The sequence below is a fragment of the Oncorhynchus nerka genome, linkage group LG3 (assembly GCF_034236695.1).
Source record: "Oncorhynchus nerka isolate Pitt River linkage group LG3, Oner_Uvic_2.0, whole genome shotgun sequence".
Classification (NCBI taxonomy): Eukaryota; Metazoa; Chordata; class Actinopteri; order Salmoniformes; family Salmonidae; genus Oncorhynchus; species Oncorhynchus nerka.
In genome coordinates this window covers 52,189,587-52,212,922 of record NC_088398.1, presented here as the reverse complement: position 1 = coordinate 52,212,922, position 23,336 = coordinate 52,189,587, and the positions used below count along the sequence as shown (strand labels likewise).

Sequence of the window (23,336 nt, the reverse complement as noted above, 5' to 3'; positions counted from 1 at the left end):
GATATCTAGTGTATAAATGGAACAGGCTGTAGGTGTATATCTAGTGTATAAATGGAACAGGCTGTAGGTGTATATCTAGTGTATAAATGGAACAGGCTGTAGGTGTATATCTAGTGTATAAATGGAACAGGCTGTAGGTGTATATCTAGTGTATAAATGGAACAGGCTGTAGGTGATATCTAGTGTCTAAATGGAACAGGCTGTAGGTGGATATCTAGTGTATAAATGGAACAGGCTGTAGGTGTATATCTAGTGTCTAAATGGAACAGGCTGTAGGTGTATATCTAGTGTATAAATGGAACAGGCTGTAGGTGTATATCTAGTGTATAAATGGAACAGGCTGTAGGTGGATATCTAGTGTATAAATGGAACAGGCTGTAGGTGTATATCTAGTGTATAAATGGAACAGGCTGTAGGTGTATATCTAGTGTATAAATGGAACAGGCTGTAGGTGGATATCTAGTGTCTAAATGGAACAGGCTGTAGGTGGATATCTAGTGTATAAATGGAACAGGCTGTAGGTGGATATCTAGTGTATAAATGGAACAGGCTGTAGGTGTATATCTAGTGTATAAATGGAAAAGGCTATAGGTGTATATCTAGTGTATAAATGGAACAGGCTGTAGGTGTATATCTAGGGTATAAATGGAACAGGATGTAGGTGGATATCTAGTGTATAAATGGAACAGGCTGTAGGTGTATATCTAGTGTCTAAATGGAACAGGCTGTAGGTGTATATCTAGTGTATAAATGGAACAGGCTGTAGGTGTATATCTAGTGTATAAATGGAACAGGCTGTAGGTGGATATCTAGTGTATAAATGGAACAGGCTGTAGGTGTATATCTAGTGTATAAATGGAACAGGCTGTAGGTGTATATCTAGTGTATAAATGGAACAGGCTGTAGGTGGATATCAGTGTATAAATGGAACAGGATGTAGGTGGATATCTAGTGTATAAATGGAACAGGCTAGGTGTATATCTAGTGTATAAATGGAAAAGGCTATAGGTGTATATCTAGTGTATAAATGGAACAGGCTGTAGGTGTATATCTAGTGTATAAATGGAACAGGCTGTAGGTGGATATCTAGTGTATAAATGGAACAGGCTGTAGGTGTATATCTAGTGTATAAATGGAACAGGCTGTAGGTGGATATCTAGTGTATAAATGGAACAGGCTGTAGGTGGATATATAGTGTATAAATGGAACAGGCTGTAGGTGTATATCTAGTGTATAAATGGAAAAGGCTATAGGTGTATATCTAGTGTATAAATGGAACAGGCTGTAGGTGTATATCTAGTGTATAAATGGAACAGGCTGTAGGTGGATATCTAGTGTATAAATGGAACAGGCTGTAGGTGTATATCTAGTGTATAAATGGAACAGGCTGTAGGTGTATATCTAGTGTATAAATGGAACAGGCTGTAGGTGTATATCTAGTGTATAAATGGAACAGGCTGTAGGTGGATATCTAGTGTATAAATGGAACAGGCTGTAGGTGTATATCTAGTGTATAAATGGAACAGGCTGTAGGTGTATATCTAGTGTATAAATGGAACAGGCTGTAGGTGTATATCTAGTGTATAAATGGAACAGGCTGTAGGTGGATATCTAGTGTATAAATGGAACAGGCTGTAGGTGTATATCTAGTGTATAAATGGAACAGGCTGTAGGTGTATATCTAGTGTCTAAATGGAACAGGCTGTAGGTGTATATCTAGTGTCTAAATGGAACAGGCTGTAGGTGTATATCTAGTGTCTAAATGGAACAGGCTGTAGGTGGATATCTAGTGTATAAATGGAACATGCTGTAGGTGGATATCTAGTGTATAAATGGAACAGGCTGTAGGTGTATATCTAGTGTATAAATGGAACAGGCTGTAGGTGTATATCTAGTGTATAAATGGAACAGGCTGTAGGTGGATATCTAGTGTATAAATGGAACAGGCTGTAGGTGTATATCTAGTGTATAAATGGAAAAGGCTATAGGTGTATATCTAGTGTATAAATGGAACAGGCTGTAGGTGTATATCTAGTGTATAAATGGAACAGGCTGTAGGTGGATATCTAGTGTATAAATGGAACAGGCTGTAGGTGTATATCTAGTGTCTAAATGGAACAGGCTGTAGGTGTATATCTAGTGTATAAATGGAACAGGCTGTAGGTGTATATCTAGTGTATAAATGGAACAGGCTGTAGGTGGATATCTAGTGTATAAATGGAACAGGCTGTAGGTGTATATCTAGTGTATAAATGGAACAGGCTGTAGGTGTATATCTAGTGTATAAATGGAACAGGCTGTAGGTGTATATCTAGTGTATAAATGGAACAGGCTGTAGGTGTATATCTAGTGTATAAATGGAACAGGCTGTAGGTGGATATCTAGTGTATAAATGGAACAGGCTGTAGGTGTATATCTAGTGTATAAATGGAACAGGCTGTAGGTGTATATCTAGTGTATAAATGGAACATGCTGTAGGTGTATATCTAGTGTATAAATGGAACAGGCTGTAGGTGTATATCTAGTGTCTAAATGGAACAGGCTGTAGGTGTATATCTAGTGTCTAAATGGAACAGGCTGTAGGTGGATATCTAGTGTATAAATGGAACATGCTGTAGGTGGATATCTAGTGTATAAATGGAACAGGCTGTAGGAGTATATCTAGTGTATAAATGGAACAGGCTGTAGGTGTATATCTAGTGTATAAATGGAACAGGCTGTAGGTGTATATCTAGTGTATAAATGGAACAGGCTGTAGGTGTATATCTAGTGTATAAATGGAACAGGCTGTAGGTGTATATCTAGTGTCTAAATGGAACAGGCTGTAGGTGGATATCTAGTGTATAAATGGAACAGGCTGTAGGTGTATATCTAGTGTCTAAATGGAACAGGCTGTAGGTGTATATCTAGTGTATAAATGGAACAGGCTGTAGGTGTATATCTAGTGTATAAATGGAACAGGCTGTAGGTGGATATCTAGTGTATAAATGGAACAGGCTGTAGGTGTATATCTAGTGTATAAATGGAACAGGCTGTAGGTGTATATCTAGTGTCTAAATGGAACAGGCTGTAGGTGGATATCTAGTGTCTAAATGGAACAGGCTGTAGGTGGATATCTAGTGTATAAATGGAACAGGCTGTAGGTGGATATCTAGTGTATAAATGGAACAGGCTGTAGGTGTATATCTAGTGTATAAATGGAAAAGGCTATAGGTGTATATCTAGTGTATAAATGGAACAGGCTGTAGGTGTATATCTAGGGTATAAATGGAACAGGATGTAGGTGGATATCTAGTGTATAAATGGAACAGGCTGTAGGTGTATATCTAGTATCTAAATGGAACAGGCTGTAGGTGTATATCTAGTGTATAAATGGAACAGGCTGTAGGTGTATATCTAGTGTATAAATGGAACATGCTGTAGGTGTATATCTAGTGTATAAATGGAACAGGCTATAGGTGTATATCTAGTGTATAAATGGAACAGGCTGTAGGTGTATATCTAGTGTATAAATGGAACAGGCTGTAGGTGTATATCTAGTGTATAAATGGAACATGCTGTAGGTGTATATCTAGTGTATAAATGGAACAGGCTGTAGGTGTATATCTAGTGTATAAATGGAACATGCTGTAGGTGGATATCTAGTGTATAAATGGAACATGCTGTAGGTGTATATCTAGTGTCTAAATGGAACAGGCTGTAGGTGTATATCTAGTGTCTAAATGGAACAGGCTGTAGGTGGATATCTAGTGTATAAATGGAACATGCTGTAGGTGTATATCTAGTGTCTAAATGGAACAGGCTGTAGGTGTATATCTAGTGTCTAAATGGAACAGGCTGTAGGTGTATATCTAGTGTCTAAATGGAACAGGCTGTAGGTGGATATCTAGTGTATAAATGGAACAGGCTGTAGGTGTATATCTAGTGTATAAATGGAACAGGCTGTAGGTGTATATCTAGTGTATAAATGGAACATGCTGTAGGTGTATATCTAGTGTCTAAATGGAACAGGCTGTAGGTGTATATCTAGTGTCTAAATGGAACAGGCTGTAGGTGTATATCTAGTGTCTAAATGGAACAGGCTGTAGGTGGATATCTAGTGTATAAATGGAACATGCTGTAGGTGGATATCTAGTGTATAAATGGAACAGGCTGTAGGAGTATATCTAGTGTATAAATGGAACAGGCTGTAGGTGTATATCTAGTGTATAAATGGAACAGGCTGTAGGTGTATATCTAGTGTATAAATGGAACAGGCTGTAGGTGTATATCTAGTGTATAAATGGAACAGGCTGTAGGTGTATATCTAGTGTCTAAATGGAACAGGCTGTAGGTGGATATCTAGTGTATAAATGGAACAGGCTGTAGGTGTATATCTAGTGTCTAAATGGAACAGGCTGTAGGTGTATATCTAGTGTATAAATGGAACAGGCTGTAGGTGTATATCCAGTGTATAAATGGAACAGGCTGTAGGTGGATATCAGTGTATAAATGGAACAGGCTGTAGGTGTATATCTAGTGTATAAATGGAACAGGCTGTAGGTGTATATCTAGTGTCTAAATGGAACAGGCTGTAGGTGTATATCTAGTGTCTAAATGGAACAGGCTGTAGGTGGATATCAGTGTATAAATGGAAAAGGCTGTAGGTGCATATCAGTGTATAAATGGAACATGCTGTAGGTGTATATCTAGTGTCTAAATGGAACAGGCTGTAGGTGTATATCTAGTGTCTAAATGGAACAGGCTGTAGGTGTATATCTAGTGTCTAAATGGAACAGGCTGTAGGTGGATATCTAGTGTATAAATGGAACATGCTGTAGGTGGATATCTAGTGTATAAATGGAACAGGCTGTAGGAGTATATCTAGTGTATAAATGGAACAGGCTGTAGGTGTATATCCAGTGTATAAATGGAACAGGCTGTAGGTGTATATCTAGTGTATAAATGGAACAGGCTGTAGGTGTATATCTAGTGTATAAATGGAACAGGCTGTAGGTGTATATCTAGTGTGTCTAAATGGAACAGGCTGTAGGTGGATATCTAGTGTATAAATGGAACAGGCTGTAGGTGTATATCTAGTGTCTAAATGGAACAGGCTGTAGGTGTATATCTAGTGTATAAATGGAACAGGCTGTAGGTGTATATCTAGTGTATAAATGGAACAGGCTGTAGGTGGATATCTAGTGTATAAATGGAACAGGCTGTAGGTGTATATCTAGTGTATAAATGGAACAGGCTGTAGGTGTATATCTAGTGTCTAAATGGAACAGGCTGTAGGTGGATATCTAGTGTCTAAATGGAACAGGCTGTAGGTGGATATCTAGTGTATAAATGGAACAGGCTGTAGGTGGATATCTAGTGTATAAATGGAACAGGCTGTAGGTGTATATCTAGTGTATAAATGGAAAAGGCTATAGGTGTATATCTAGTGTATAAATGGAACAGGCAGCAGGTGTATATCCAGGGTATAAATGGAACAGGATGTAGGTGGATATCTAGTGTATAAATGGAACAGGCTGTAGGTGTATATCTAGTGTCTAAATGGAACAGGCTGTAGGTGTATATCCAGTGTATAAATGGAACAGGCTGTAGGTGTATATCTAGTGTATAAATGGAACATGCTGTAGGTGTATATCCAGTGTATAAATGGAACAGGCTATAGGTGTATATCTAGTGTATAAATGGAACAGGCTGTAGGTGTATATCTAGTGTATAAATGGAACAGGCTGTAGGTGTATATCTATAAATGGAACATGCTGTAGGTGTATATCTAGTGTATAAATGGAACAGGCTGTAGGTGTATATCTAGTGTATAAATGGAACATGCTGTAGGTGGATATCTAGTGTATAAATGGAACATGCTGTAGGTGTATATCTAGTGTCTAAATGGAACAGGCTGTAGGTGTATATCTAGTGTCTAAATGGAACAGGCTGTAGGTGGATATCTAGTGTATAAATGGAACATGCTGTAGGTGGATATCTAGTGTATAAATGGAACAGGCTGTAGGAGTATATCTAGTGTATAAATGGAACAGGATGTAGGTGTATATCTAGTGTATAAATGGAACAGGCTGTAGGTGTATAGCTAATGTATAAATGGGACAGGCTGTAGGTGTATATCTAGTGTATAAATGGAACAGGCTGTAGGTGTATATCTAGTGTCTAAATGGAACAGGCTGTAGGTGGATATCTAGTGTATAAATGGAACAGGCTGTAGGTGTATATCTAGTGTATAAATGGAACAGGCTGTAGGTGTATATCTAGTGTCTAAATGGAACAGGCTGTAGGTGTATATCTAGTGTATAAATGGAACAGGCTGTAGGTGGATATCTAGTGTATAAATGGAACAGGCTGTAGGTGTATATCTAGTGTATAAATGGAACAGGCTGTAGGTGTATATCTAGTGTCTAAATGGAACATGCTGTAGGTGGATATCTAGTGTATAAATGGAACATGCTGTAGGTGTATATCTAGTGTCTAAATGGAACAGGCTGTAGGTGTATATCTAGTGTCTAAATGGAACAGGCTGTAGGTGTATATCTAGTGTCTAAATGGAACAGGCTGTAGGTGGATATCTAGTGTATAAATGGAACAGGCTGTAGGTGTATATCTAGTGTATAAATGGAACAGGCTGTAGGTGTATATCTAGTGTATAAATGGAACAGGCTGTAGGTGTATATCTAGTGTATAAATGGAACATGCTGTAGGTGGATATCTAGTGTATAAATGGAACATGCTGTAGGTGTATATCTAGTGTCTAAATGGAACAGGCTGTAGGTGTATATCTAGTGTCTAAATGGAACAGGCTGTAGGTGTATATCTAGTGTCTAAATGGAACAGGCTGTAGGTGGATATCTAGTGTATAAATGGAACAGGCTGTAGGTGTATATCTAGTGTATAAATGGAACAGGCTGTAGGTGTATATCTAGTGTATAAATGGAACAGGCTGTAGGTGTATATCTAGTGTCTAAATGGAACATGCTGTAGGTGGATATCTAGTGTATAAATGGAACATGCTGTAGGTGTATATCTAGTGTCTAAATGGAACAGGCTGTAGGTGTATATCTAGTGTCTAAATGGAACAGGCTGTAGGTGTATATCTAGTGTCTAAATGGAACAGGCTGTAGGTGGATATCTAGTGTATAAATGGAACAGGCTGTAGGTGTATATCTAGTGTATAAATGGAACAGGCTGTAGGTGTATATCTAGTGTATAAATGGAACAGGCTGTAGGTGTATATCTAGTGTATAAATGGAACATGCTGTAGGTGGATATCTAGTGTATAAATGGAACATGCTGTAGGTGTATATCTAGTGTCTAAATGGAACAGGCTGTAGGTGTATATCTAGTGTCTAAATGGAACAGGCTGTAGGTGTATATCTAGTGTCTAAATGGAACAGGCTGTAGGTGTATATCTAGTGTCTAAATGGAACAGGCTGTAGGTGGATATCTAGTGTATAAATGGAACATGCTGTAGGTGGATATCTAGTGTATAAATGGAACAGGCTGTAGGAGTATATCTAGTGTATAAATGGAACAGGCTGTAGGTGTATATCTAGTGTATAAATGGAACAGGCTGTAGGTGTATATCTAGTGTATAAATGGGACAGGCTGTAGGTGTATATCTAGTGTATAAATGGAACAGGCTGTAGGTGTATATCTAGTGTCTAAATGGAACAGGCTGTAGGTGGATATCTAGTGTATAAATGGAACAGGCTGTAGGTGTATATCTAGTGTCTAAATGGAACAGGCTGTAGGTGTATATCTAGTGTATAAATGGAACAGGCTGTAGGTGTATATCTAGTGTATAAATGGAACAGGCTGTAGGTGGATATCTAGTGTATAAATGGAACAGGCTGTAGGTGTATATCTAGTGTATAAATGGAACAGGCTGTAGGTGTATATCTAGTGTCTAAATGGAACATGCTGTAGGTGGATATCTAGTGTATAAATGGAACATGCTGTAGGTGTATATCTAGTGTCTAAATGGAACAGGCTGTAGGTGTATATCTAGTGTCTAAATGGAACAGGCTGTAGGTGTATATCTAGTGTCTAAATGGAACAGGCTGTAGGTGGATATCTAGTGTATAAATGGAACAGGCTGTAGGTGTATATCTAGTGTATAAATGGAACAGGCTGTAGGTGTATATCCAGTGTATAAATGGAACATGCTGTAGGTGTATATCCAGTGTCTAAATGGAACAGGCTGTAGGTGGATATCTAGTGTATAAATGGAACAGGCTGTAGGAGTATATCTAGTGTATAAATGGAACAGGCTGTAGGTGTATATCTAGTGTATAAATGGAACAGGCTGTAGGTGTATATCTAGTGTATAAATGGAACAGGCTGTAGGTGTATATCTAGTGTATAAATGGAACAGGCTGTAGGTGTATATCTAGTGTATAAATGGAACATGCTGTAGGTGGATATCTAGTGTATAAATGGAACAGGCTGTAGGTGTATATCTAGTGTATAAATGGAACAGGCTGTAGGTGGATATCCAGTGTATAAATGGAACAGGCTGTAGGTGTATATCTAGTGTATAAAATGGAACAGGCTGTAGGTGTATATCTAGTGTATAAATGGAACAGGCTGTAGGTGTATATCTAGTGTATAAATGGAACAGGCTGTAGGTGTATATCAGTGTATAAATGGAACATGCTGTAGGTGGATATCTAGTGTATAAATGGAACATGCTGTAGGTGTATATCTAGTGTCTAAATGGAACAGGCTGTAGGTGTATATCTAGTGTCTAAATGGAACAGGCTGTAGGTGTATATCTAGTGTCTAAATGGAACAGGCTGTAGGTGGATATCTAGTGTATAAATGGAACAGGCTGTAGGTGTATATCTAGTGTATAAATGGAACAGGCTGTAGGTGGATATCTAGTGTATAAATGGAACATGCTGTAGGTGTATATCTAGTGTCTAAATGGAACAGGCTGTAGGTGTATATCTAGTGTCTAAATGGAACAGGCTGTAGGTGTATATCTAGTGTCTAAATGGAACAGGCTGTAGGTGTATATCTAGTGTCTAAATGGAACAGGCTGTAGGTGGATATCTAGTGTATAAATGGAACAGGCTGTAGGTGTATATCCAGTGTATAAATGGAACAGGCTGTAGGTGTATATCTAGTGTATAAATGGAACATGCTGTAGGTGTATATCTAGTGTCTAAATGGAACAGGCTGTAGGTGGATATCTAGTGTATAAATGGAACAGGCTGTAGGAGTATATCTAGTGTATAAATGGAACAGGCTGTAGGTGTATATCTAGTGTATAAATGGAACAGGCTGTAGGTGTATATCTAGTGTATAAATGGAACAGGCTGTAGGTGTATATCTAGTGTATAAATGGAACAGGCTGTAGGTTTATATCTAGTGTCTAAATGGAACAGGCTGTAGGTGGATATCTAGTGTATAAATGGAACAGGCTGCAGGTGTATATCCAGGGTATAAATGGAACAGGCTGTAGGTGGATATCTAGTGTATAAATGGAACAGGCTGTAGGTGTATATCTAGTGTCTAAATGGAACAGGCTGTAGGTGTATATCCAGTGTATAAATGGAACAGGCTGTAGGTGTATATCTAGTGTATAAATGGAACAGGCTGTAGGTGTATATCTAGTGTCTAAATGGAACAGGCTGTAGGTGTATATCTAGTGTCTAAATGGAACAGGCTGTAGGTGGATATCTAGTGTATAAATGGAACAGGCTGTAGGTGTATATCTAGTGTATAAATGGAACAGGCTGTAGGTGTATATCTAGTGTATAAATGGAACATGCTGTAGGTGTATATCTAGTGTCTAAATGGAACAGGCTGTAGGTGTATATCTAGTGTCTAAATGGAACAGGCTGTAGGTGTATATCTAGTGTCTAAATGGAACAGGCTGTAGGTGTATATCTAGTGTCTAAATGGAACAGGCTGTAGGTGGATATCTAGTGTATAAATGGAACAGGCTGTAGGTGTATATCTAGTGTATAAATGGAACAGGCTGTAGGTGTATATCTAGTGTATAAATGGAACATGCTGTAGGTGTATATCTAGTGTCTAAATGGAACAGGCTGTAGGTGGATATCTAGTGTATAAATGGAACAGGCTGTAGGAGTATATCTAGTGTATAAATGGAACAGGCTGTAGGTGTATATCTAGTGTATAAATGGAACAGGCTGTAGGAGTATATCTAGTGTATAAATGGAACAGGCTGTAGGTGTATATCTAGTGTATAAATGGAACAGGCTGTAGGTGTATATCTAGTGTATAAATGGAACAGGCTGTAGGTGTATATCTAGTGTATAAATGGAACAGGCTGTAGGTGTATATCTAGTGTCTAAATGGAACAGGCTGTAGGTGGATATCTAGTGTATAAATGGAACAGGCTGTAGGTGTATATCCAGTGTATAAATGGAACAGGCTGTAGGTGTATATCTAGTGTATAAATGGAACATGCTGTAGGTGTATATCTAGTGTCTAAATGGAACAGGCTGTAGGTGTATATCTAGTGTCTAAATGGAACAGGCTGTAGGTGTATATCTAGTGTCTAAATGGAACAGGCTGTAGGTGTATATCTAGTGTCTAAATGGAACAGGCTGTAGGTGGATATCTAGTGTATAAATGGAACAGGCTGTAGGTGTATATCTAGTGTATAAATGGAACAGGCTGTAGGTGTATATCTAGTGTATAAATGGAACATGCTGTAGGTGTATATCTAGTGTCTAAATGGAACAGGCTGTAGGTGGATATCTAGTGTATAAATGGAACAGGCTGTAGGTGTATATCTAGTGTATAAATGGAACAGGCTGTAGGTGTATATCTAGTGTATAAATGGAACAGGCTGTAGGAGTATATCTAGTGTATAAATGGAACAGGCTGTAGGTGTATATCTAGTGTATAAATGGAACAGGCTGTAGGTGTATATCAGTGTATAAATGGAACAGGCTGTAGGTGTATATCCAGTGTATAAATGGAACAGGCTGTAGGTGTATATCTAGTGTCTAAATGGAACAGGCTGTAGGTGGATATCTAGTGTATAAATGGAACAGGCTGTAGGTGTATATCTAGTGTCTAAATGGAACAGGCTGTAGGTGTATATCTAGTGTATAAATGGAACAGGCTGTAGGTGGATATCTAGTGTATAAATGGAACAGGCTGTAGGTGTATATCTAGTGTATAAATGGAACAGGCTGTAGGTGTATATCTAGTGTATAAATGGAACATGCTGTAGGTGTATATCTAGTGTCTAAATGGAACAGGCTGTAGGTGGATATCTAGTGTATAAATGGAACAGGCTGTAGGAGTATATCTAGTGTATAAATGGAACAGGCTGTAGGTGTATATCTAGTGTATAAATGGAACAGGCTGTAGGTGTATATCTAGTGTATAAATGGAACAGGCTGTAGGTGTATATCTAGTGTATAAATGGAACAGGCTGTAGGTGTATATCTAGTGTATAAATGGAACATGCTGTAGGTGGATATCTAGTGTATAAATGGAACAGGCTGTAGGTGTATATCTAGTGTATAAATGGAACAGGCTGTAGGTGGATATCTAGTGTATAAATGGAACAGGCTGTAGGTGTATATCTAGTGTATAAATGGAACAGGCTGTAGGTGTATATCTAGTGTATAAATGGAACAGGCTGTAGGTGTATATCTAGTGTATAAATGGAACAGGCTGTAGGTGTATATCAAGTGTATAAATGGAACATGCTGTAGGTGGATATCTAGTGTATAAATGGAACATGCTGTAGGTGTATATCTAGTGTCTAAATGGAACAGGCTGTAGGTGTATATCTAGTGTCTAAATGGAACAGGCTGTAGGTGTATATCTAGTGTCTAAATGGAACAGGCTGTAGGTGGATATCTAGTGTATAAATGGAACAGGCTGTAGGTGTATATCTAGTGTATAAATGGAACAGGCTGTAGGTGGATATCTAGTGTATAAATGGAACATGCTGTAGGTGTATATCTAGTGTCTAAATGGAACAGGCTGTAGGTGTATATCTAGTGTCTAAATGGAACAGGCTGTAGGTGTATATCTAGTGTCTAAATGGAACAGGCTGTAGGTGTATATCTAGTGTCTAAATGGAACAGGCTGTAGGTGGATATCTAGTGTATAAATGGAACAGGCTGTAGGTGTATATCTAGTGTATAAATGGAACAGGCTGTAGGTGTATATCTAGTGTATAAATGGAACATGCTGTAGGTGTATATCTAGTGTCTAAATGGAACAGGCTGTAGGTGGATATCTAGTGTATAAATGGAACAGGCTGTAGGAGTATATCTAGTGTATAAATGGAACAGGCTGTAGGTGTATATCTAGTGTATAAATGGAACAGGCTGTAGGTGTATATCTAGTGTATAAATGGAACAGGCTGTAGGTGTATATCTAGTGTATAAATGGAACAGGCTGTAGGTTTATATCTAGTGTCTAAATGGAACAGGCTGTAGGTGGATATCTAGTGTATAAATGGAACAGGCTGTAGGTGTATATCTAGGGTATAAATGGAACAGGCTGTAGGTGGATATCTAGTGTATAAATGGAACAGGCTGTAGGTGTATATCTAGTGTCTAAATGGAACAGGCTGTAGGTGTATATCTAGTGTATAAATGGAACAGGCTGTAGGTGTATATCTAGTGTATAAATGGAACAGGCTGTAGGTGTATATCTAGTGTCTAAATGGAACAGGCTGTAGGTGTATATCTAGTGTCTAAATGGAACAGGCTGTAGGTGGATATCTAGTGTATAAATGGAACAGGCTGTAGGTGTATATCTAGTGTATAAATGGAACAGGCTGTAGGTGTATATCCAGTGTATAAATGGAACATGCTGTAGGTGTATATCTAGTGTCTAAATGGAACAGGCTGTAGGTGTATATCTAGTGTCTAAATGGAACAGGCTGTAGGTGTATATCTAGTGTCTAAATGGAACAGGCTGTAGGTGTATATCTAGTGTCTAAATGGAACAGGCTGTAGGTGGATATCTAGTGTATAAATGGAACAGGCTGTAGGTGTATATCTAGTGTATAAATGGAACAGGCTGTAGGTGTATATCTAGTGTATAAATGGAACATGCTGTAGGTGTATATCTAGTGTCTAAATGGAACAGGCTGTAGGTGGATATCTAGTGTATAAATGGAACAGGCTGTAGGAGTATATCTAGTGTATAAATGGAACAGGCTGTAGGTGTATATCTAGTGTATAAATGGAACAGGCTGTAGGAGTATATCTAGTGTATAAATGGAACAGGCTGTAGGTGTATATCAGTGTATAAATGGAACAGGCTGTAGGTGTATATCTAGTGTATAAATGGAACAGGCTGTAGGTGTATATCTAGTGTATAAATGGAACAGGCTGTAGGTGTATATCTAGTGTCTAAATGGAACAGGCTGTAGGTGGATATCTAGTGTATAAATGGAACAGGCTGTAGGTGTATATCTAGTGTCTAAATGGAACAGGCTGTAGGTGTATATCTAGTGTATAAATGGAACAGGCTGTAGGTGTATATCTAGTGTATAAATGGAACAGGCTGTAGGTGTATATCTAGTGTATAAATGGAACATGCTGTAGGTGTATATCTAGTGTATAAATGGAACATGCTGTAGGTGTATATCTAGTGTCTAAATGGAACAGGCTGTAGGTGGATATCTAGTGTATAAATGGAACAGGCTGTAGGTGTATATCTAGTGTCTAAATGGAACAGGCTGTAGGTGTATATCTAGTGTATAAATGGAACAGGCTGTAGGTGTATATCTAGTGTCTAAATGGAACAGGCTGTAGGTGGATATCTAGTGTATAAATGGAACAGGCTGTAGGTGTATATCTAGTGTATAAATGGAACAGGCTGTAGGTGTATATCTAGTGTCTAAATGGAACAGGCTGTAGGTGGATATCTAGAGTATAAATGGAACATGCTGTAGGTGTATATCTAGTGTCTAAATGGAACAGGCTGTAGGTGTATATCTAGTGTCTAAATGGAACAGGCTGTAGGTGTATATCTAGTGTCTAAATGGAACAGGCTGTAGGTGGATATCTAGTGTATAAATGGAACAGGCTGTAGGTGTATATCTAGTGTATAAATGGAACAGGCTGTAGGTGTATATCTAGTGTATAAATGGAACATGCTGTAGGTGTATATCTAGTGTCTAAATGGAACAGGCTGTAGGTGGATATCTAGTGTATAAATGGAACAGGCTGTAGGAGTATATCTAGTGTATAAATGGAACAGGCTGTAGGTGTATATCTAGTGTATAAATGGAACAGGCTGTAGGTGTATATCTAGTGTATAAATGGAACAGGCTGTAGGTGTATATCTAGTGTATAAATGGAACAGGCTGTAGGTGTATATCTAGTGTCTAAATGGAACAGGCTGTAGGTGGATATCTAGTGTATAAATGGAACAGGCTGTAGGTGTATATCTAGTGTATAAATGGAACAGGCTGTAGGTGGATATCTAGTGTATAAATGGAACAGGCTGTAGGTGTATATCTAGTGTATAAATGGAACAGGCTGTAGGTGTATATCTAGTGTATAAATGGAACAGGCTGTAGGTGTATATCTAGTGTATAAATGGAACAGGCTGTAGGTGTATATCTAGTGTATAAATGGAACAGGCTGTAGGTGTATATCTAGTGTATAAATGGAACATGCTGTAGGTGTATATCTAGTGTATAAATGGAACAGGCTGTAGGTGTATATCTAGTGTATAAATGGAACAGGCTGTAGGTGGATATCTAACCTTTGCAAGTGTTACATACTGTACTTAGTACCATGGTGGGTGGATAGTTTGAGTCTTTTGCAGTGTAGTCACACCTGTGGTTTCTACTTCCTACCCATCCCACCTCTCAGTAGGAGTCCACACAAAACCCTGAGTAGAACACAATGCCTCAATGTACCTCAGAGAGAAACACTGAGGAGTCATACCCCTTGACTTATATCACATTTTTGTTGTGGTACAGCCTGCCTTAAAATATTTTCTCACCCATCTACACACAACACTCCATAACGACAAAGTGAAAACCTGTTTTAGGACATTTTTGCTAATTCATTGAAAATTAAATACAGAAATATGTAATTTACATAAGTATTAACACCCCTGAGTCAATATTTTGTAGAGGCACTTTTGGCAGTGATTACAGCTGAGAGTCTTTCTGAGTACTGTAAGTCTCCAAGAGCTCTCCACACCTGGATTGTACAACATTTGCCCAATATTATTTTCAAAATTCTTCAATTCTGTCAAATTGGTTGTTGATCATTGCTAGACAACCATTTTCAGGTTTCGTCATAGATTTTCAAGTAGATTTAAGTAAAAACTCAGGAACATTCACTGTCTTGTTGGTAAGCAACTCCAGTGGAGATTTGGCCATGTTTTGGGGGTTATTGTCCTGTTGAAAGGTGAATTCATCTCCCAGTGTCTGGTGGAAAGCAGACTGAATTAGGTTTTCCTCTAGGATTTTGCCTGTGCTTAGCTCCATTCCATTTATTTTCTATCCTGAAAAACTCCCCTGTACTTAACAACTACAAGCATACCCATAACATGATGCAGCCACCACTATGCATAAACATGTCGTGTCTTTGGCTATGCCGGATTAATGATATGACATGCTATTCTATAAAATAATTTCTCCGCAATTAATATCACCTGATTGAGCTAATCATGTAAATGTAATTATCTAGAGAGTCAGGCACCACAAAATAATATTTATAGAGCTGTTATCTTCCGAATAAACTCTTAAAGACCTAGTAATATTTTACATCAATAGCAGTCAATATCAATCGTCATCTTAATTCAGTCTCATCTGAAAGTTGTACATTCTTTTATCTGCAGGAACCCTGGCTAACAAGTTGAATCAGCAATACAAAATTGGGGTTAATTATTTATTTACTAAATACCTAACTAATCACACAGACGTACACATACACACAATTAATCATAACTTGATTACAAATTACGTCATAAAGTAAAACGTCCCTAGCGGGCGGAACAGATATGACAGCTTGTTACACAAAAGAAAAGGGGCTGGGTTTGAGTGAAAGAGCGGGAAGACTGAGGAACAAAGGGAAGAAGCTGTGCTATCGTAAATACAGTATCTTATGCATTCTAAATTCGGAAAAGGAAAATGCAATAAACATTTACTCTGAGCTGCTCTTCAGTAGGCTGGTGGTAGATGGAAGGCCGTGTTGCCAAACCGAGTCCTTTGTCCTTTGAAGAATGTCTCTGGTGGTCAATTGAATACGCTGTAGTAACGTCGTTGTGTGGTAGACGGGATACTCTGTCTGTTCCTTCCTAACCTGCGTTTGCAGCTTCGGTTGCTAACTCAACGGCTAGGAGGTATCACTTCTGTAGTGAATAAGAGTTCAAAGTTCATAACATTCGCAACCAAAGCTCACGCTGATGTTGGCTCCGTTCTGTAGTTATTATCTGAACCATTCTGACATAGGACCGTCGTCCTACATCCCCAGAACAGGAAGTTCTATTGTCGTCAAGGCTTTATATAGGAAGGGAGAAAAGGGGTGTGTTTCATAGTTTACAACCTCTGTCTCTTCACGTGGACGGGCCACTGATTGCGCAGCCCTATCTTATGAAAATCCACATCTCACATTTTAGAAGCTAAAATCACATTTCTTTTCATCCCATCACAAATAATTTCATATTCAAACATTTAAATTGAACAACAACCATGTGAATCCGATAACTCTGATGTGTAGACTTTCCACGGTAGAGTTTATGTCATCTTATCATTGATGAGAATGTCTCAGATGACAACCAAACTGACATCATATTCATTAAATACCACCGCATGTGCTCCATTGGTCGGATTACCAGAATATAGTTCATTTCCCCCCATCTTCTGACGTTCCCAGAATCTCTATGTTAACCAAGGGTTTTGCAAATGTAACCTCAGTAGGGTAGAGAGAGGCAAAAGGAGGAAAAAAGGTATTAATGACTGTCATAAACGGCCGTGGCAACCATCTGACCCAGGCCAACGTCATGACAAACATATGAAGAGTGGTACTCAGTAATGTGTTGCATTGGATTTGCCCCAAACATAACACTTTGTATTCAGGACAAAACATTTGTTGCAGTATGACTTGTTGCAAACAGGATGCATGTTATATTTTTATTCTGTACAGGCTTCCTTCTTTTCACTTTGTCATTTAGGTTGGTATTGTGGAGTAACTACAATGTTGTTGATCCATCCTCAGACTTCTCCTTTCACAGGCATTAAACTCTGTAACTATTTTAAAGTCCCTATTGGCCTCATGGTGAAATCCCAGAGAGGTTTTCTTCCTCTCCAGCAACTGAGTTAGGAAGGATGCCTGTATATTTGTAGTGACTGGGTATATTGATACATCATCCAAAGTGTAACTAATAACTTCACCATGTTCAAAGGGATATTCAATGTGTGCTCTTTTTTTTACTCATTGATTTTTTAACTCACCAATAGGTGCCCTTCTTTGTGAGGAATTGGGAAAACCTCCCTGGTCTTTGTGGATGAATCTGTGTTTAAAATTCACTGCTTGAGAGAGGGACTTACAAATAATTGTATGTGTGGGGTACAGAGATGAGGTAGTCATACAAAAATCATGTTAAACACTATTATTGCACACAGAATGAGTCCATGCAAGCTAATTTTTACTCCTAAACTTATTTAGTATTGCCATAACAAAGTGGTTGAATAACTCAAGACATTTAATTTAATATTTGCTTAAATTTGAAGAAATTCGAAAAACACTCTTCCACTTTTGACATTATGGGGTATTGTGTGTAGACCAGTGACAAAACAATCTTAATTTACAGTTTTTTCCAACTGCTTACACACGTTTTCAAAACTGTCTCCTTTTTTTCAAAAGTCTACACACAATTCCCAAAACTGCACACACAAAATGCAAATTGCCTCACATCTCCTTCAAAATGTAACACTGCATTCAAAATGCCGTGAACACATGTCAGAATGAAGCATTTGCATCAAATGGCAAACACTGCTTTCATAATAGTACATTTTTGGATATACCATGTAAACACTGTTGTTCTAAATCTAAAGCTCTTTGGTCTTTCATAGGCTTATATCTACATTTCAATACAATGTTCTACAGTGAAAGTAATCTGCTGAGAGGGGTAACAAGTACACTGTAAACACCAATGCAATGTAGAAACAGAAAATATTTATTCGGCCAAACATTACTGTGTATACAGTAGCATACAACAAAACCATAAACATATGTAAACCAAAAGTATATTCTTTAGACAGTAAAGAACACAATTGTGTGTGTGGCGTCCCGGGTGGACAGTCCAGGAATTGGTAGGGGGGGGCAGTCACCAGTGCTAAGCTACCCTTCATCTCTTCTCCGGCCTGGGTCTGGCCACAATACTTCATCCACATCACAAGATACGCTTTCTCTTGCCAAACATCGAGGGAAGTATCTCCTAGCATGACGTATCCAACCTTGGACAGAGGCAACCTCTATGTCCCCACATGCGTCCTCCATTGCCTGGAGAAGCGGCATGCGGGCATAGGGTTGGTGATCATACACTTTCCAGCGCCAGGCTGAGAAGAATTCCTCTATGGGATTTAGAAAAGGTGAATATCGGGGTAGGTACAAAACTACAAATTGTGGATGGGTAGCAAACCAGTTTTGGACCAGAACAGCCCGGTGACAACTAACATTGTCCCATAAAACCACAAATCTAGCAGGCTCCTGAGCATATGGCCGGTGTTGTACGGACCCAGTGTGGCATTGTGATGGAGGACCCCGTTTTGAGTGATGGCAGCACATATAGTTAGTTATACCCCCACGCTGTCCAGGGACATTGGTAATTGCCCTCTGTCCTATTACATTTCTTCCGCGGCGCCTGGTTTTGGTGAGGTTGAAGCCAACCTCATCCACATAAATTCATGGCGAATTACATGGTAATCCAGCTCCAATACTCTCTGTAACAGACAAAAGAATATACAGATGAGTAAATATGGTATGTCTGAAGTACTGGAAGTAGTGTTGCATACATACCTCTACAAATTCATGTCGCATATTCTTGACTCTGTCAGAGTTTCTCTCAAATGGCACCTTGTAAAGTTGTTTCATCGTCACTCGGTGCCGTTGGAGGATGCGTTGTATGGTCGACAGGCTTACAGCATTGATGTTGTTAAATATGGTGTCATTCTTCAAGATATGCTCTCTTATCTCTCGATTCCTAATTGCATTGTTGGCCAAAACCATATTTATAATTGCAGTCTCTTGTACATCTGTAAACAAGCGTCCTCGTCCTCCATGATGTCTTTGCCTTTCCACTCTGTACAGAATTCAAACACAGTATGTGTTCAGCATAGGAACTGTAAACAATGTACAAAAAAATGTAGTACAGCATGATAACCAACCTCATTCATTCAATGCCGTGCAGTAAATGGATGGCTTAGAGTTACAAATGTGTATGCAATACTATGCAGTCATACGTATTTTACAGTACATTACTGTAATGCTAAAATAGTCATTAGATAGTTGCATACCTGTTCTCATTTCTGAAGGTTCGAATTATGGACGCCACTGTAAATCGACTCAAGTTGGGCTGGACTCTCAGTCCAGCCTCTCTCGTGGTCAAACCGTGGTTGATCACATGATCAACAAGTGTTGCCCTAATCTCATCAGAGATGGCTCTTCTTCCTTCTCTTCTTTGCCCTCGTCCTCTTCTTCATCTTCCTCTCCCTCCTACTCCTCTTGCTCTCTGTCCATTGTTGCCATCCATTGTTCAAAACAGGTCATCTGACCTATGACCTATTTATAGGCCTATACTACAGTAAAGCAGTGATTGGTTAGTGATCAGTTAAGCTATTAGTGTTTGCACATGTTTGCACATGTGAGGAGTGTGTGTGGTGAATAAGTGTAGCATTTTGATTGGTTGTGTTTGGAAAAGGAAAGCAAGTCCCTTCCTGTTAGATTTTTTGTGTTTTAGGTAGAGAATTGTGTGTAGTGTTTTGAAAAAAGTGTTTTATGCAATTGACAACTGAGTCAAAGGCTGAGAAATAGCTTATGGTTTTGGATATTTGGTGTGTAGTTATGCACTTTAAGTGAGAGGTTTCAAAAATCGTGTGACATGAAAAGATTTTGTGTGTAAGCAGTTGGAAAAAACTGTAATCAATTTTAAGTTCAGGCTGTAACACAACAAAATGTACTTTCTGAATGTACTGTATAGACAGTAAATCTCAAGGACTGCTATCGACCTAACATTAAAGTAAGCTGATACATGCCACTGGTAATTTTTGCAAGGATGGGTGAATATATTTTGGGATATTCTCCAGACAAACGAAAGCAGGAGAGGAGGCGGAGACGGAGTCAGATAGCAGCTGGAAATACACAGATCTAAATAAAGCCAGTCAGAGGTATGTGTGTGAGTGTGTGTGTGTGTAAGTGTGTGAGTGCACATGGCTCCATAGCTAATCTGTTTGAATCAACGCTCAGGCCCTGGTTTTGAAGCCAGTACAGCTGCCTGTGTGTGTGTGTGTGTGTGTGTGTGTGTGTGTGTGTGTGTAGGTGTCTAGACTTTCCTGCAGTCAGTTTGGCATGAATGGATGGGTAGGCCAGGGGCACGGGGTAGAGTAGTTTGCTAAGCCATATAACCAGGGTGACTTTCATATCTGTTCCAAGATGGAAATGACCTGAAATTAAATTCAGTTAATTTTTTGAAAAATAATGAGCAATAAAATATTATAACAATTAATTCACCTCAAATTTGATCCCATGCATTGATTGGAACGGATGGAATTGACTTCCCGTCTTTTTCAGTCATTAGATATTATTGAATATTGTAGCTCAATAATTCATCCATTCTGTGGAGTATTAAAATCTGACTGCCCTTTCTAAACCTGCTCTTCTCATCTATCCCCTGCTCCCTTTGTATCTGTCCCTCCCTCCCTCCCTCCCTCCCTCTCCACCTCCACCTCCACCTCCCTCTCCCTCTCCCTCTCCCCTACTTCTCTCCCTCTCCCTCCCTCTCCCTCTCCCCTACTTCTCTCCAGGTGCGTCTGAGGTTCAAGGAGATCCAGCGCAGCAAAGAGAAGCTGACGTCTCACGTGACACGTGAGGAGTTCCAGGAGGCCTTCTGCGAACTCTGCACGCGCCCAGATGTCTATTTCCTATTGGTCCAGCTCTCTAAGGACCGCGAGTGCCTGGACGCCCAGGACCTTCGTCTCTTTCTGGAGACGGAGCAGGGCCTGTCCCTGGCCACAGCTGAGGGCTGTTTGGAGCTGGTCCTACGCTTTGAGCCCTCCAGACCAGGCCGAGAGAGAGGCTTGCTGGGGCTTGACGGCTTCGCCCGTTACCTGCAGTCTCCAGAGTGCCAGCTGTTTGACGTGGAGCACCAGGGAGTGTGTCAGGATATGAGCCTGCCCCTGTCCCACTACTACATCAGTACTTCCTATCGGTCCTATCTCCTGGATGACCAGGTCCATGGGAGGGCTGATCTAGGGGGTTTGACCAGGGCTCTGCAGGCCGGGTGTCGTTGCCTGGAGCTGGGGGTGACAGACGGCCCAGAGGGGGAGCCTCTCCTGGGGGTAGACTATGGTCCTGATACCCACCGCCACCACCACCATCACCACCACGCCCCGGTCACCATCCGCAGTGCTCTGGAGGTGGTGAATAAGTACGCCTTCCTGACCTCGCCCTACCCGCTTCTGCTCTATCTGTGCCAGCGCTGTTCCCCCTCCCAGCAGCGTACCTTGGCCCAGCACCTGAGGAAGGTGTTCTCTACACGTCTCTACACCCCTGAGGCCCTGCCGGTCAGCCCGGTGGGGCGAGCCACCACCCTGCCCTCCCCTGAGCAGCTGAAGGGCCGGGTGCTGCTGGTGGGGAAGAAGCTACCCCCAGAAGAGGAGGGATCCGAGGGAGAGGTATCAGAGGAGGATGAGGAGATAGGGGGAGGCGGACCCTTGGCTGGCCGGCGAATGACCATCCCCGGAGAGGAGGAACTGGGTGTGGTTTTAGTGGTACCCCCTCCCCCTCAGCCCAGGAGACTCCGCCTCCAACGCGAGCTCTCGGATCTGGTGAGCGTGGCAAGAACTGGAAGCCGTAGCTTCTACAACCACAGAGAAATAAGGAAACAAGGACAGCAGCACTCCCCACCCAGCACCCCCTCAACGCCAGGCACGCCCTTACTCCCTGATTCGTTCTATTGGACTCTGTGCTCCCTGGGGGAAGGAGAAGCGGGCCGGCTGGCCAGTGAGAGCCCAGAGGACCTAGTAGGCTTCACCAAGCGTACCCTGACCCGTGTCCGGCCCAGCTCCGTCCGCCTGGACTCCTCCAACCCCAACCCCCAGGGGTACTGGAAGGGCGGGGTCCAGCTGGTGGCCCTCAACCAGCAGACCCCCGGGGCCATGCTGGACCTCCACAGGGGACGCTTCATCCAGAACGGGGGCTGTGGCTTCGTGCTGCGCCCGGGGGTCATGAGAGATGAGGTTTCCTACTTCAGTGCCGTGACCCAGGGGTGTGTGCCCGGCGTACCACCTCAGACCCTCAGGGTGAAGGTGATCAGCGCCCACAACCTGCCCAAGCCGCAGGGCGCTGGGGCCAAAGGAGAGGTTATAGATCCCTACGTGGTTCTGGAGCTACATGGGGTACCAGCGGACTGCGCTGAGCAACGGACCCGGACCGCCGCACAGAACCAGGATGGCCCACTGTTTGATGAGACCTTTGAGTTTCAGGTAAGAGTTCAGTCATTTATTCTTATCTTATATTTCACCTTTATTTAACCAGGTAGGCCAGTTGAGAACAAGTTCTCATTTACAACTCTGACCTGGCCAAGATAAAGCAAAGCAGTGCGACAAAAACAACAACACGGAGTTTCACATGGGATTAACATGTGGAAGCTACAGATACATGTGAGAGTACAGCACGGTTCATCAACATAACCTCAGACTAAGAGCACGGTCGCCCCACAAGCTGAGTGTTCATACACGTAAACATCTAATGGCATAACAGGAGGTAAAAACTCGCTGAAAGGACATCGTTACAATCAGAAACTGAGAGTCATTCCAACCGGTTTTGCTTGCTAAGTCTAGACAGAATATGGTCTATGTTTGTCCCTGTACTGATAATAATGACGAAAACATCAGTTTCATAAGGATACTCAAGAATAAGAAGTGTTTGTATAGAGTCTTTCCAGCTCCCAAGGACAGTTAACTACATTATTCATTCCCATAGCGACAGACAGACAGAGCCATTGTGATTCCCCTGAGCCGTTGTGGAAGATTTAGTTATGACGACAGATGGCCAGGGCTTATAAAACATGATGTGAAACATGGGAACGGAGAAGGAACAGTTGGAGAGTTGCCTTGGTGCTGTTGACCAGTG

The 23,336-nt window shown here is 40.6% G+C and overlaps 1 protein-coding gene across 1 annotated transcript in view; it reads left to right on the top strand.

Moving 5' to 3' along the window:
• The window catches only part of LOC115125508 (inactive phospholipase C-like protein 1), a 198,009-nt gene that overhangs the window by 150,479 nt on the left and 24,194 nt on the right, over nt 1-23,336 (top strand). Inside the window, 1 exon segment of the mRNA XM_065013322.1 lies at nt 21,008-22,687. Within this exon segment, the coding sequence (XP_064869394.1) occupies nt 21,008-22,687 (1,680 nt within the window).